This window comes from Crinia signifera, chromosome 1 (assembly GCF_055691185.1).
Source record: "Crinia signifera chromosome 1, ASM5569118v1, whole genome shotgun sequence".
NCBI classification, from domain to species: domain Eukaryota; kingdom Metazoa; phylum Chordata; class Amphibia; order Anura; family Myobatrachidae; genus Crinia; species Crinia signifera.
The window spans coordinates 144442366-144459898 of record NC_139217.1 but is presented as its reverse complement, the minus strand read 5'-3'; the positions used below and the strand labels follow the sequence as shown (position 1 = coordinate 144459898).

At 41.6% G+C, this 17533-nt stretch overlaps 1 protein-coding gene across 2 annotated transcripts in view; it reads left to right on the top strand.

Moving 5' to 3' along the window:
* The window catches only part of SYNPO2 (synaptopodin 2), a 215174-nt gene that overhangs the window by 160226 nt on the left and 37415 nt on the right, over nt 1-17533 (top strand). For both annotated transcript variants that reach the window (XR_014470875.1, XM_083174460.1), the window contains exons 2-3: nt 126-277; nt 10043-10842. Coding sequence is in view for 1 of the 2 variants with exons in the window: in XM_083174460.1 (XP_083030586.1) it covers nt 126-277; nt 10043-10842 (952 nt within the window). In the remaining variant the exon portion in view is untranslated. The remainder of the gene's footprint in view (nt 1-125; nt 278-10042; nt 10843-17533) is intronic.

Below are 17533 nucleotides of genomic sequence, written 5' to 3'. Positions count from 1 at the left end.
TTAAGAAGTATTGTGCAAGATTTGTGTAAAGTAGAATGTTAAATAGAAGCACCATAGGCACCATAGGCAGGGATAGTCCATGTGATCCTACAGTACTTATTTACCATCTGTCTGGTTTATTTCAGGTTCGCAGTACCAGCAAGGCCGCCACTGCAGGGTTATGTGTAGGAGATGAGGTGGTCTCCATCAATGGCACGCCCTGCACTGACATTCCCTACTCAGAAGTTGTGTCTCTCATTGAAAAATCAGACGATGACCTCCAGCTGCTTGTGAAAAGGTAAAACACCCAGTATTTCATTCCACTGTCATAGGGGTGCATTTACTGAAAGTCTAGTTAAGATTCTATCTATTATATTCTAGAAGGTGCAGAGTAAATAAGAAGTAGAGTCTGGTTGCTGTGGGCATCTTCAATAGAACTCCCATCTTAGTAAATTTACCCCATAGTTAACAGTGCATTCAGATGTTTGCATTAATGCAGGCTACGTTCTATACAGTTGTTTAGGGATTGGGGGTCAGATGCACTAAGCTTCAAAAGTGATAAAATGGAGAGTGATAAACAACCAACCAATCAGCTCCTGTCTGACATTTTTCAAACACAGACTGTGACATGGCAGGTAGGAGCTGATTGGCTGGCTGTTTATCACTCTCCATTTTATCACTTTTGAAGCTTAGTGCATCTGGCCCTGGGTATGGAGCTTGTCTTGACACATGACATTAGGGATAATATATTAAATCCTTTGCGTTAAAAAATGTATATCAGCTGAACATGCAAAAATAAACTAAATATAAATTCATAAACCATCCATGTTCTCACATGACACTACAGAACCCCCCCCCCCCACACACACACACACACACACACACACACACACACACACACACACACACACACACACACACACACACACGCCATAATGATCTCCTTACATGCCATGAAAACTCATTGCTTGCTCTTTATGTGTATCAATACTGATTGGGCAACAACAGGCCCATTCAATCAGGGCAGGTAGGAGGTATGTATGGGGTAGGTCTGTGCTCTTCCTTATAAAACAGATATAATCTGCTACTCATTTTGTGCGCTTGGCTTTGAACAGGTTGAAATGTTGTCATTCTATTTGACAGTTATAATTCAAGTTAATACATTGTTTGTTTCCTGTGAGCTGAAGCTAACTGGCAGCAGTTACTGTCACTGCACGCATGCATCCTAACATTTACATGACCTTTTAAGGTGGGATAGACTCCTAGACTCTACCCTGTTTCTATCCAGACAACTTGCCACATAAATTACTTTCTGTGTAGTGTCAGACTGTGCATTTGTATGGTAAGATTTTGTATTTTTCCACCTAATATTGTGTCTCGATCAATACTGTAGGAAACGTTTTCCCAAAAGTTGTAGTTATACCTCAAAAGCACAAAGGTGAGGCACACAGCTTTCTATAAAGCAGGTGACAGACTGTCAGTTTTATCAACGTTTTAGTGCTTTAATAGCACTATAGTCACATAAATGTATATATATATATATGTATATATATATATATGTATATATATATATATATATATATATATATATATATATAACGGATTCTTGTAAAGTGTCCCAGCTGAAATCAGCATGTAAATGTAATAACTGTGGACCAGCACACCAATGGTGAATAAACAATTCACGGCTTTTAATCCATCAACAGCCAGAAGTATCCAACATAGTCACCCTTTCATGGATCAATGTGGGACAACATTTTTTCAAACAGTCAACAATACCGTTTCGGTGTTAGGGCACCTTCATCTTGGACTGCTCAACTAACAAATGACAAGGTCTGGCTATTTATAGGACCTTTATAGTCCTTTACATTTGTTAGTTGAGCAGTTAGTTGATTACATTTTATGTCCAGAAAGTACACTCAACATCCCAATGTTTCCCAACGTTTCAAGGAGCAATGTGTCGAGTGCATCTCGACACGTTGGGATGTTGGGTGTATCTTTTTGCACATAAAATTATTGAAAATGTAATCAGTCCCCCGGAGTGCCACTTTATTCTCAATGATTCTCTCTCCCTCTCTCTCTCTCTCTCTCTTTATATATATATATATATATATATATATATATATATATATATATATATATATATGACAATGAATGAGGGGCACCACTTGTGTATCCATTTTGTTAGACAAAAGATAATTTTAGGTAAAAAACAATATTCCCTTATTCTTTGAGGGCATTGTCCAATCTTTAAATAGAAAGTAATGGTAAATTACTCACATTAAAAATGCGGACAGTGAATGAAGATGTGGCAAATAATTGTTTATATTCACCCTGGTTGTTTCTTAAAAAAGGACGAGTGCAATAATTACTAATATATCAATAAGTATACATAGCTATAAAACAAGTAAAAGACTTCTAGGGTCAGACGCAATAAAATCAGTATCCAAATATATAAAAATACATATACAGGTTGAGTATCCCTTATCCAAAATGCTCGGGACCAGGAGAATTTTGGACAACAGATTATTCCGTATTTCAGAATAGTTTAATATTTCAATGATGTATTTTGAAGAATCTTGCATTTATGTTGTACAAACGCATCAACCACATGAAATGCACACAAATATATTTTATTTGTTCAAAAAACAAGGTTTCAAAACATTAAACAAAATTTGTGTACTATCTGAGATTTTGGGGGTTATACTAGTTCATTCTTTCTGACAAAATCCTTCTTAGATGGACAAAACCATGTGCACTGCGGGTGGGGCAGATGTAACTTGTGCAGAGAGAATTAGATTTGGGTGGGGTTTTTTCTTCAAAGTAAGATCTATATTGAAGTGTAAAATCATGCAGTCAGTATTTTCCCTGCACAGAAACAAAATAACTCACCCAAATCTAATTCTATCTGCACATGTTACATCTGCCCCCCTGCAGTGCACATGGTTTTGTCCATCTAAGAAGGATTTTGTCAGAAAGAATGAACTAGAATAAACCCCATTGAATTTAAATGTCAAGCAATCATTTTCTTGTAAATTTATAGTGCCAGTTACATATCATGTCCCCAGTACTGCTGTTACAGATGTCCCCAGTGAGTTTTTAGCAAAAAAAATTTTTTTTTCACTTTCTGGAATGTATGGTTTTTGGAATAATTCGGATAACGGATATTTGGATAAGGGATACTCAACCTGTACTAATTTATTAAGTGAATGGAAATAAAAATATTAAAATAGAAAAACACATAAATAAAAGGACAAGGATAGCAAGTATTGCTTATCTTATAGGACCTACACACATGCCGATGTGTGTAGGCTTTCTAGCTAGGCTAGATCGGCTCAGCTACAGTGCTGACAACCAACAAACAGCAGGAGCTGTCAGTGCTGTGTGCTGAGCAAGCTGACAGCGCCAGTGTTCTCCGGTGAAGAATAGCGAGATTTATGCTCACTGACCACAAATCTCGACCAGCGATAGCTGTCGCTATAGCCCCTAAACGCACACCGATGTAGTGGCATTTACTAAGCGACTTTGCCAAACTTAGAAAAGTTGCTTAGAAAATGCCTTAATATAGGCAAGTGTGTAGGGGGCATTAGTTTAGGTGGAGGCTAGGATCACCCAATGTGTTTCATTCCCCATGATGAAATCAGCAGACCAAATGGTGTGCCGAGTCCTTATCAAGATGGAGTTAGCCATCAGAGATAAGATGGCTCACAACATTCTGCCTGCCTCCAGCTGCGGCCAAATACACTGTGACAGGCGTCTTAGTAAAAATGTACTTACCTGCACAGTCTATTTGGCCGGGCCATAGCGACGCTGCTGTGCCTTGCCTCTCTATCGCCCGCGAACCTATTTGATATTGATGATCGACTCAAATTTGCTTAGCCAAAAGGCCCTGTGTGTAAACAGTTTCACACATATGCAAAGATTTATTATCTGATGCTGACAGCAGCCATAATGTGTCTATGGGGTCTGGGATAGTATCGGCAGAGAAGGATCTTCCAATCCCTTCCCTGCAGGCTACATGCTCCTTCTGTTCCTTCTATTGCATAATGTTTCTGGGCAGTATCAGACTCTGGAAATACAGTTATACCAAAAGCAATCACTTTCCTCCGCACTGTATCAGAGCCGCAACAAAGGAGTTTGAAATATTAGTGCAAACATTTTTTCTTATTGCTGCAACTGTTGCAATTAGGAATGATACTTTCCAGGACCTCGGTTCCACCTAATGATAAATAGACCTCTTACAGGAAAATCCCTGAAGCCCTTGGATGAGAACAGCGCATACACTGCTTGCCTGCAGGTCATGTTCTCTGTGTTCGGGACAACTGGTAATTCTTTTAAGCGTGCGGTACAGACAGGCCGCTGCCTTGATCTTTTTTATTGCCAGACCTGGCCATATTCAGCCTTCAAAATAAACTGTAACAGTACAGGTTGAGTATCCCTTATCCAAAATGCTCGGGACCAGGAGAATTTTGGATAAGGGATTATTCCGTATTTCAGAATATTTTTATATTTCAATGATGTATCTTAAGGTATCTTGCGTTTATGCTGTATAATCACATCCAACACATGAAATAAACACACATAGATTTTATTTGTGCATAAAACAGGTTTAAGGTTTTAAAACATGAAACAAAGTTTGTGTACAATCTCAGACACTGAATGTGAATGCTAAGCAATCATTTTCTTGCACATATTTAGTGCCAGTTACATATCATGTCCCCAGTAGTGCCAGTTACAGATGTCCCCAGTAGTGCCAGTTACAGATGTCCCCAGTAGTGCCAGTTACAGATGTCCCCAGTAGTGCCAGTTACAGATGTCCCCAGTAGTGCCAGTTACAGATGTCCCCAGTAGTGCCAGTTACAGATGTCCCAGTAGTGCCAATTACAGATGTCCCAGTAGTGCCAGTTACAGATGTCCCCAGTAGTGCCAGTTACAGATGTCCCAGTAGTGCCAGTTACAGATGTCCCAGTAGTGCCAGTTACAGATGTCCCCAGTAGTGCCAGTTACAGATGTCCCAGTAGTGCCAGTTACAGATGTCCCCAGTAGTGCCAGTTACAGATGTCCCCAGTAGTGCCAGTTACAGATGTCCCCAGTAGTGCCAGTTACAGATGTCCCCAGTAGTGCCAGTTACAGATGTCCCAGTAGTGCCAGTTACAGATGTCCCAGTAGTGCCAGTTACAGATGTCCCCAGTAGTGCCAGTTACAGATGTCCCAGTAGTGCCAGTTACAGATGTCCCAGTAGTGCCAGTTACAGATGTCCCCAGTAGTGCCAGTTACAGATGTCCCAGTAGTGCCAGTTACAGATGTCCCCAGTAGTGCCAGTTACAGATGTCCCCAGTAGTGCCAGTTACAGATGTCCCCAGTAGTGCCAGTTACAGATGTCCCCAGTAGTGGTAGTTATAGATGTCCCCAGTAGTGCCAGTTACAGATGTACCCAGTAGTGCCAGTTACAGATGTCCCCAGTAGTGCCAGTTACAGATGTCCCAGTAGTGCCAGTTACAGATGTCCCAGTAGTGCCAGTTACAGATGTCCCCAGTAGTGCCAGTTACAGATGTCCCAGTAGTGCCAGTTACAGATGTCCCCAGTAGGTTTTTGGATAATGGACATTTGGATAAGGGATACTCAACCTGTATACAAATACTGTGCACATTGGGCCTGATTCTGGTTCACTTGCAAAAGCAAATTATCTCTCTAAACGATAAAACCATGTGCACTGCAGCTGGGGCATATGTAACGTGCAGAGAGAGTTAGATTTGGGTGTTATTTTGTTTCTGTGCAGAATAAATACTGGCTGCTCTGCTTTATTTTTACACTGCAATATAGATATCAGTTTGAAGTACAAACCCCACCCAAATCGAACTCTCCCTGCACATGTTACATCTGCCCCACCTGCAGTGCAGCATGGTTTTGTCCATTAGAGAGAGAATTTGCTTTTGCAGGTGAACCAGAACTAGGTCCATTATGTATTGTTTGGCTAAGCAGTATGGAGAATACTATATATTGTTGATATAAGAAAAATTAAAGCTTTTAGCAAAAAATTGCAATATAATCCTCCTTGATGGTAGGATGATGAGTTGTAAAATGTCTAATAACAACATCATCAGGTTGTATAGTATATCATGTTTATAGCGGGTAATGTACAACAAGGGTATGGTATAGCTCACAGAGATTGTCTAGGGTGACAGCAAAAGATGGACATGCCCAAGGTCGTCATTGAGAAAAGGTCACATATGCAAAATTTTGACATGAAAATTGTCATTATAAGTTTTGCAAATTTTTTGGTGCCATTGACGACACCTAAATACGTGGACCCCCAAATAGTGTTACGCGTACTCTGGCATGGCTCACTTGGCTCACCATGATTTGGGACAGGTGACTCCCTCTGCTACCACAGCGCTCGGTACACCGTTACCATCCCAATCGGAGTCCACATGGATAGTAAAGTATGAAAAAGAGAAACATTTTAAAATATCCACAAAAAATCATTGTCTACCTTTCACGTGTCGACCTTTTCCATGGCGACCCTTTGCATGTGTCCACCTATTGAATATCGACTTACACATTGTCTGTCAGGCATCCGGATACTGTACAACAAGATATACTGTATATATAATTGAATTCAGAAGCTTGAACTCTTTGTGGCAGTGTAACGCGACCGTCTGCCATCTGAGTAAGCCATGTCCTGCCCACTTGTGGGGCTGTTTACTGGAAACGCAGACAGTGCCACCCTTTAAAACGGCCACAGTATTATGCTGCAGCTTTGGGGCACTGCCTGCAATCTAGCCAGACTCATTCTGTACATGGGCTGTATGGGTCCTGCGCATGTGCAGTTCCACAAACATCACTCCTGTAAACAAAACATCGGGTGTACATACATCTCTGAGGCAGGACCTGAAATGTGACTTTTTCAAGACCTTTTTTGCAGTGGTGCTGCAGTGTAATTCTCTCTTGCAGCACTTCCATCCTGTCACAGATAAAGAACCGGCAATGCAGACAACTCCATCCCCAAGGGTAGTCAGCAGCTCCACGGATGCTAGATACACCCCCAGAATGACAAAAACAGGGTCCCCAACGAGGCCACACCCTTTTCATTCACATCCCCTTTCGGTGGCCGCACCTTCAACTCAGTGGGCGTGTTCATGCAGAGTGCACACTAGGTGTCACCACACCCAATGACACGTCTGAGATGCACTAAGCCTCGGAGAGAGATAAAGTGTAGAGAAATAAGGTACCATCCAATCAGCTCCTAACTGTAATGCTACAGGCTTTGTTTGAAAAAATGCCAGTAAGGAGTTGATTGGCTGATACTGTCGTCTATCTCTCTCCACTTTATCACTGTCCAAGTAGTATGTAGTCCATACCTCCCAACATTCTAATGGCGGAAACCGTGACACTTGCACAGTGGAGCCACGCATGTGCCCAACATAGGGGTGTGGCCTCAGTCAATGGTGTGTGGCATCAGCCAATGGGGTGAGGCCTTGCGTGGATGCTGCGTTTGCAAGCCACGCCCCTGTTTTTACCACTATGGCGGTATGGCCAGTGCTGTGTGAGCTGTTGGTCGTACCCCCAGCCCCTCTGTCTCTGAATAGACCTTGTTCGCATATGCACAGCGTCTATTCACTGCTGCTCTGCGTGTGGCAGAGCTGGACTCCCAACTGCCCCCCCCCCCTCCCACACTGTGGGACACTGCCGACCCCCTGCAGGATGCTCCAGGGAGCAGTTGGGAGGTATGTAGTATGTTCAACACCTTGTCAATATGTTTTATTTTCTGGAACACACAGGTGCCAATTATTTGTCCTGGGAACAGATATTTTGTTTACAAACTAAATACCTGCCCAGTATTATTTCTCGTGTTCAGTGTGTAATTGATACAATTATATCTTTTAATATACAGTATGATTTCTTGAAAGTTCATATTTTAAAATGGATATAAAGCATAAAAAAAAATTGTTGTATACTATCATGGCTCAATTTGCACCAAAAAGCCCATCTTGATATGCCAGTTACAGTACAACATGGCTACATCGAGTTTCTTTTGCTCTCAAAATTAGCATTTTGTTTGTATAAATAACACTGAAAACGTCATACTTCATCCACGTGAATGTAAGGTAGCAGAGCATCTAAAACACTGTGAGCGGCTTTTTGCTGCATATGCAATGCGACTAATGCTGTGTACACATGGGAGGTTATTCTGGTTCTCTTGCAAAGGCAAATTCCTTCTCAAATGGACAAAACCATATGCACTGCAGGTGGGGCAGATGTAACATGCGCAGAGAAAATTAGATTTGGGTGGGGTTTTACTTCAAAGTGAGATCTATATTGCAGTGTAAGAATAAAGCAGTCAGTATTTTCCCTGCACAGAAACAAAATTACTCACCCAAAATCGAATTCTCTCTGCACAAGTTACATCTGCCCCACCTGCACATGATTTTGTCCATTTGAGAAGGAATTTGCATTTGCGAGTGAACCAGAATAAGGGCCTAGGTGCGATTCAGGGTCATTTTCAAATAAAAACTTAGGGCCTTATTCTGGTCGCTTCTCAACCACCCTGTGTACGCACAGGGACTGATGGAGGCGCTCTGCGCATGTGCATACGCAGGGTACGTGCACCCATGGTGATCATACTGTTTGCTGGGTGCTTGCACTCAGGACAGCAGGCGGGGGGCAGAGAGGGGCGTGTGGTGCCACACAGTCCCATTAGCATATAAGAACGGCCAGCATCTCATGCGTTGTCATGAGAACGCTGGCATGCTAATGCGGGCATGATGGACAGGCGGGGGGTAGGCAGCTGACATCACCGGATGTCAGCTGCATGCCCATTTCCTCGACAGTGTGCACACATACAGTATGTAAGGTTGCTCAGAGCATCTTCCACATCTCTGGATGGTCGGCATTCCCCACCTGGCTTGCGAATGGGTGGCGGCAGCCATCCATTCGCAAGGCAGGGTTTGGATGATTGGCAAGGATGCAAACTCACATCCGAGCGAATCAACCAGAATAGTCTGAATCAGTCTGAATCGCACTTGTACAGCCGCATGCGATGCAGACTCGATCCTGATGCAATTGAATGGGCAAACAGAGTGTGCAGGCAAAACTATATAGCACAAATCTGTACTATATAGTCAAAATCTAATGTGTTTTGCTTGCTGTGCGATTCGAACCCGATTAAATCATGGTGGAATGGAAAGACCTTATATTTTCCTACTACCTGAATAGCAGATTATAATTATAAAGTGCTGTCGAAAGCAATGGCCTGGTCTATGTAGTGCGATATTGTAAGAGGGATGTATTAACAGAGAAAATCATTTAATCAAACAGCGGGGAATCTTAGCTCATGCGGAACAGCGGGAAAACTTAGTTTACTCAGAACAGTGGGGATCCTTACTATGCGGAAACCTTTACAATGTAAGCTCTCACGAGCAGGGCCCCTTCTCCTCATGTCTATTTCTTAGAATATATATATCTCTGTCATATATATCTCTTATAATTGCTTCAGTGTCCTGTCCCCTGATGCAACTGTCTTTATTTACCATGTACTTGTCCTAAATTGTCTTGTACTATAATTTATTATTTTCTTGTTTTTTGCTCATTTATGTATTGTTTGGCGCTGCAGAACCCTTATGACGCCATATATAAAAACAATAATAATAAAACACCAGTTTCTGCATAATTTGAATGGGAATTTGTCTTGCTGCATAGTTCTCAAGGCCCATACACACTGGAAGATTATCTTTCCAATCTGGCCAGTTGGAATGAAAATCTGGAATTTTTGGGAACAAATGACAATTGACCATTGGCTCCTAAACATGGAAAATAGACGAAAATGGTCATTCAGACAAATTGGTTAAATTTATTTATGCAGATGACTGCCTTTGTCCATTTTCCAACTTTTGGGAGCAAAAGGTTGATTGATATTTGTTCCCAAAAATTTCCGAATTTTCATTCCAACCAGCCAGATTGGAAAGATAATCTTCTAGTGTGTATGGGCCTTAAGTTCTATAAGAGAATGTAACCATGTTTGGTCTCTTAAGGATTAATGGTTTATTTTTCACTTCTGTTATAGGACAGCAAACAAGACAATGGCATCAGAAAATAAAAACGGGAAAGATGAAAATATAAACAAGGCGGAGTACACGGAAAGTACCACATTAGAAATCCGTCCGGGCCTAAAATCTTTACCCAAAGAGCATGAAATCTCTGCAACAAATTGTCAATCATTTTATTCAAGGACAGAGTGTGATATGGATTTGATAGGAGCAGAGAAAGACAAGGAGATATTGCTGTGTCAGAACATTACCCCTACGGAGGGTGAAAAGCCAAAGGATGACGTAAAGTGCGACATCTCTTTGATAAGAAGCGAAGAAGCAACACAAGGTTCTATAGTGGAACTTCAGCTGACCCTCTCACAGGACATGCATTTGGGTACTGGAGGTGCTCCTATCATTACTCTTAGGGGTGCTGACAAAGGGACAACTACAGTGACAGAACACAATGTACAGCGCAGTGAACCTGACTCTGAGACCTCAGCATGCCTCAGTCAAAGAGACACACCTATGCAGCAGGCATCTACCACATTCCAGATAACAGGCAAACAGCAGGCACATATTATCCCAGGAGGAGAGGCAGAGGAAACATCTTTTCCCAGGGTTGAACTGATCTTAGACTGTTATGGTAGAGAGAAGGAGTCCAGGTCTCTGCCAGATTGGGGGTGTGTTAGCTCAGCAGAGGAAGGAGGGCAGTCTGAGGCACCACCTCCTGCTGTCTCTTTTGGAATCACAGCAGAAGACTCAGAGCAAGGAGAGGAGGATCAGCAGGCAGAACGTGATCACACAAGACCCCACAAACACCGGGCAAGGCACGCCAGTAAGTATACTCACACAGCATACCTTCTGCTGTTTCATATCAATCAATATTCTCTATCCACTTCTATTATTATTATTAATGTGTGTTATGATGACATTCATTTCAAAGTATTAGGAATAAGGTATAAATGACATATCATTAAGAAGTTGGCAGTGTGAAAAGGATCTGAAATGCAAAGCAGGTTGACTGATAATTCATTGTACAGAGAAATAAGACCTGCTGAGATGGACTTATAGGAGAGGCAGACTGGTTGGAGAGCATGGTGATCCTTGCAGAAGACAGTTTGACAGACACTAACATGTGGAGCACTGGGGAGTTACATGATCCTTTTCATTTTGTGAGTCTGCTAGACTGTGAAGTGAACTTACTATTTCTTCTGCCTTACTCCCTTTAGAGGTCAGACACAGAATCTATTCTGAGAAATAGCTTGACGTAGTCCTAAACTCAATGCTGACTGCACAAAATTCTTCGCTTTCCGGGATAACATTACTATGGTGTGTAGTGGTAGCGGGACCTCATAAATACATAAGTAATAATAGGGAAGATCACATAATATAGAACAATTTGTGGAAGATCATCCTTTGTGTATAGAACCCGGCTGTGTTCAGCTTCTGTCCACTCCACAAGTGTTTTGGTTTATGTCCCAAGGGGGTGCGAAATTGCATCACCATCAGCAGTCATACATAGCCACAAGCAGAAGGACCAGTTATTAATAAAAAGCTGGGAGTAAGGAGGAGTCAGCATGTTATATGTCTGACAGGGAGCTCCAGAATAACTGTGTGACAGGCACCGGCTATGTCTGTGGTTTGTGCAGTCATTACTTTTACTGCAATTATGGTTTAGGGAAAAAAACATATGTTTTGGATTTAACAATATATATATATAGAAGGCAAAGCAAATATAAAAAAAACACTACATGAGAGGATATTACTACAGTACTTGTGTTTGATAATGACATTGTGGCAAGATCTGCTTAGGATGATCTAGTATATGTATTTGGATTTTAGGAAAAAAATGGGCAACAACAGGAGAATAAAACACGTTGGGGTACATTTTGCTGAAGGTTTGGTTGATTTTGGTCAATTTTTGGTTGATGTTGATCAATTTAAAAATGATCTTAACCGATGACAGGCTTCTAGAGGTAGAACACACATTTACTAACTTTGAAAAATGAATACAAAAAGCCATCTGTCAGTAAATGTGTGTTTTTAGCCCTGGAAGCCCATCATCGATTAAGAGCGATTTTAAATCAATCAAAATCGACTTAAAGTGGACACTGTCCTATCTATCTATCTATCTATCTATCTATCTATCTATCTATCTATCTATCTATCTATCTATCAATCAGAAATGCATTCTAAATGATTCCTTTTTTTATTTATTGTTCTTGTCCTCTTTAGTTTCTGCCTTTACAGGTATCTGTATGTACAGGGCTGATATTTGTGCTATGCCTTTTCCACACTGTTATAAACAGAGCATGCATGTCAGCCCCATGGATTCTTAGGTCGACAGAGTCTAGGTCGACAGTCAAAAGGTTGACCACTATTGGTCGACAGTCAAAAAGTCAACACATGGAAAAGGTCAACATGCATTAGGTTGACATGGTTAAAGGGTCGACACAAGTAAAAGTTTTTCACATTTTTGTGTCTATGTCGACATAGGTCGACATGGACACCATAAAATTGTACAGCACATTATTATATTCTCCCTCTATGCCATCTGGGATGGTAAACTATGAACAGGTTGGTTTAAAAAAAAAAAAAAAAAACCTCATGTCGATCTAATGCATGTGTTGACCTTTTGACTGTCGACCAATAGTGGTCAACGTTTTCACTGTCGACCTAATGACCACATAACCATTCCCCTATCTTGCAGGACCGGAGCTGGAATAGTGACAGTCTCTTCTTACTTACTGTGGAAGGAGGGAATAATGTCCACTAAAGAGTTATTATTAGAAGTTGGTGTTTGCAGTCGCTGTGCATTGTCAGCAAGTGAATTACTTAGGAAGAGGCAGCATTCGCACTCACTACAAGTACCATGAGTGTGTCTGTCTGTTTATCTAATCAGCTGTTGGAAGCTGTCACATAAACTCCATACCAAGGACAGGCGTTAGTACATGCACTTAGAATATCTTCTGCTACCTATAAAGAAAATAAATGTTGCAAAACTGTAGTGGGACATGGCTGTGTTTATGTAGATTAATTATCATCAACCTAGCCAACTGATTGCCCTGGTGGTAAAACAGACATCTGTATATAAATATCTGAGTTGAATCTACTGTAGATTTACCTCACGAAAATCTTAGTGTAACCAAATAAATTCTCACCAGGAGTAACTATGCATTTACCAGTATTGCACTTATTCATAAATGTGCTGTAATGCAGCAGGTGTTGGAGATATGTGCTGTGAGTCCTCTCTTGAATAATGACAGCAATGTGAACAAGCCCCATTCACCCAGCGCCAGAAAGCGCAGCTTTTCAGAGTTTGGCTCCATTAACGCAATATTTTGATGGCGCAAGCCTTTTTAACCTATTTATTTACAGGGACTTTTTTCAGGGAAGGATTGAAAGAATCCCTTCTCCCTTCTCCTTCGCAGGCATGTGTCTGTGCTGTGGTGTGAGCCCCACTATAAATAAACCATTCCAAGTCATTGCAATATGTCCTCCTTGGTCCCTTTATCCAGTCCAACTGTCTTTGTCATACTTTCTGCCATCAACTCTCCGTCCTCTTTTGCAATATGTCCACCAACTAGGCTCCCATTGTGACATATTATATGTGAAAATAGAAGGAAGCAGGATAGGGGAATCCATAATAGCCCCATAATTTAACATTATAATAATACATTCAATTAGGGCCTATGACATTACATTACTGTCCCACAAGCACAGGCCTGCCATCAGAAACTGTGGGACCCAGGACTAATTAAATTGGCAGAGACCCCTTTCCCCTTCTCAAACCCATGGCTTGCCTGGTGAGACCTCCGGTGTCCGCAGCACTGGCCGAACTATTCAATCTCTACATTGCTTCATGGGAAATTCGAACTTGGTTTATGACAAATTATACTTTATAGACTCAAGTCCTGGGCCCTTCTCTCTGGGGGCCAGATTCTCTAAGCTTCAAAAGTGATAAAATGGAGAGTGATAAACAGCCAGTCAATCAGCTCCTACCTGCCATGTCACAGACTGTGTTTGAAAAATGTCAGACAGGAGCTGATTGGCTGGCTGTTTATCACTCTCCAATTTATCACTTTTGAAGCTTACAGAATCTGGCCCTACGTCCGGGACTAGAGTCCCCCCTGATGGCTGCCCTGCACAAGCACCACAGCTACATGATATGTCATTGTTTAGATTAATCTCTTTGCCTCATGTGTTGTGCTTCAGGACCCCTCCAATAATAGAGAAAGGAGGGGGGGGGGGGTACTGTATATGGGGGAAGGGGGTGGAGAGATGGAAAAAGGTATGGCAGCACTGACTGTGAAAGCAATATTCATTGTAGAAATATAAGATCACATATTAAAAATATCACTATGACTAATTAAAGTGTAATAAATGTGGAATTTCACTTCTGGGAAACACAATCATTCACTTTACAGCTTACAGTGACCAATGAGAAAAATGTAAATAACAATCAATGGGGCAGATGTATTAAGCCTTAACAAGAGATAAATGCAAGTGTGATAAGGAGAGATAAACGTCCAACCAATCAGCTCCTTACTGACTTTTTTCAATCACAGCCTGTAACAGGTGATTGGCTGGATGTTTATCTCTCCTTATCACACCTGCATTTATCTCTTGTTAAGGCTTAATACATATGCCCCAGTGTATCATGTTTATTTAAATGATACTGAATGATTAAGGGAAATTTACTAAGATCAAATGGGTACGAATGCACCCATTCGAACCCATTCGATGTGATATACGGCTGAGACACGGTGCCCAGAAAATTTACAATGACCCAAATTCGGCTAATTGCCAAATTCGGCTTTATGAATGATTACACCATTGATATATCTCAGCCATTTATGGCCATAGAGTTCTAGCTGATTGGCTAATTTACTATCTTTTGTAAACCTCATTTTCCATGCTGAAGCCTGCACGGATCAGTCAGATCTGTGAGATGCTTCTCTGTGTTAAATTAGGAAAAATAAATAATTAAAATACATTTTGGTGTGTGTTCCCCCTTCCGGCTATAACCAGCCATGAGCTCATTGATCCAGTCTTTGTTGCAGAAATACAGCGGGGAAAAAAGCTGGAGTCCCCCTGGGTTTCTATATCCAGCATCAGGCTCCTAGCCGGGTCTTGGTTACCAAAATAAAGGGGACAAAAGGAGTAGAAGTCCCCCAAGTATTTTATAAACCAGCACTGGGTTCAAACAGCCAGCGGTGTCATGCCACAGCCAGGGACACTTTTAACATAAGGTTCCCCGGCCAGTCAGCCTGGGCCGGGTCCTAGGGGGATTTGGTACTCCCAAATAAAGGGGTGTCCTCCCTCCAGGAGAACCCTGGCCGGGCTGAAGCCCAGGACTGTCCCCGCCATCCCTGGGCTACAGGTGGCGGCTGATGTCAATAAAAAGGGTAAAAATAAGAATAAGTTGTGTGGTCTGTGTTAGAACTACAAGTCCCAGCAAACATCCCCCCGCATGCATGGACTTGGAGAACCACAAGTCCCAGCATGCAGGGAATTAAGGAGTCTGCTGGTTCTTGTAGTTCCTCAACAGAACAAATACCTAAATAAAACACACACACACTGTATTAAAGTATAAGTTTAATACATACTACAGACACATACATCTATAGGCTTCCCCATAGGCCTGTCCTCTTCTCCAGTAGATTATCCAAAGGGTACCTATGCAAAGAAATTATACTCACCATCCCCTCCATAATACAGTAGATTGTGTCCTCTTCGTTCCATATAGGCATTCACTTGTGGGTAAAAAAACAAAAACAGAATTCCCCGTATCCAGCCGGACTGAGGAGCTGCAGGTCTGTTAAGGGAATCCACTAATAATGTCAGTCACCGACTCCTCCCTCAGCCAATCAGAAGTGGGCTCCGGGGGAGCTCCGTGCCTGATTGGCTCTTTGCAACTCCAACTGCAACTCAGCCTGACTGTAAGGTGACCCCATTAACCCCAAAATAACAGCTACGGCTTTATCAATGATATCTCCGCCAGGCAGTTAAGTGACACTTCTTAGATAGCGGGTCAGTTTTGGAAAATATAGAGTGCTTTGGAGGATATACAGTAGAGTGCTTAGGAACTGCATTCGGGGGGGGCGATTAAGAGGTGGGTATAATAACAAACACAGCGTCTTTGTACACAGCGGCTGTGTCAAATTATGTAAAAGCTGCAGGATTTATCTTAAGTAAAAATACTCAGACTGAAAGGTCATCTGAGATGCTCTGTGGTGACTGAAGACACAGCATTGCATCAACTGTGTGAACATCGCACACCTGGGTAACCCTCATTTTACTAAAGATATCTGGCAAAATGATGCTGCCAGGTCCATTCAATCTGTGTCCAAAGACAGAATCAATGGCTTTGGTACGCACTAGAAAATGGAAATGACATGCCCCGTTTTCTGGAATGCTCCCAGCCTACACCACCAAACTGCAGCAGTATCTCAAACATGCTGTGGATTTTGGGGCTCTGTGGCTGTTATTGCAGAAACAGTTCTGCACATGAGCAGTACAGAAAACATCAGAGATTTACATAAATATTTAATTTACATAAACCTATGAATTGGGTCTTCAGTACAAGTAAGTAATCCCGGGGAAGTCATTATGGGCCAGATTCTCTAAAGGTGCATACACACTGTACAATTTTTTTTTAAAGACATTTCCATTGAACCCAGTGTCCTGGACGAAAGATGTTGACATACGATATTGACGATTGACGAAAGATCTAGCTACAGTTTATAGGCTCTTTTTGAAAGATATCCAAATTGAGCTGCATGCACAGTTGACGAACAATTTTGATGAAGGACTGGCGGGTATGCGCATCATCATTTGTCGTTCGTCTGTCGTCAATAGCTTTCGTCAACATCTTTCGTCCAGGACACTGGGTTCAATGGAAATGTCTTTCAACAAAATTGGTCAAAAAAATTGTACAGTGTGTATGCACCTTAAGCGTCAAAAGTGATAAAACAGAGAGTGATAAACATCCAGCCAATCAGCTCCTGCCTGACATTTTTCAAACACAGTCTGTGACATGGCAGGTAGGAGCTGATTGGCTGGCTGTTTATCACTCTCCATTTTATCACTTTTGAAGCTTAGAGAATCTGGCCCTATATCTCCTTTTTTCCTAGGTTCTGAACAAGTGGTAAAATCAGTTTTTTATGATTGAGTTGCGAATGGAATTGCATCTAATTGGTGACATGCAATATTTGCCATTCATAGCCTGAGCAAGATTTCACTCTGGCAGGGAGGCGACTATCTGATCACAGTTCTCTGGAAATTATCAGAGAACCAATCAGGTCTAAATAACCTAATTAAGGGGTGTACACACTGACAGATTTTGGCAGGAAATTTTGACTAGATAGTCAAAATCTCCTAGAAGGTTACCTAAATTCTCCCAGTTTTTCTCCTGCTTAGTCAACATTGTCTAGCATAGATTGCTTAACATACTGTAGATTGACTGTGCAGGCAAGACAATTTTGACTAGATCATAGACTATCATTACTAAGACAAAATCCCTT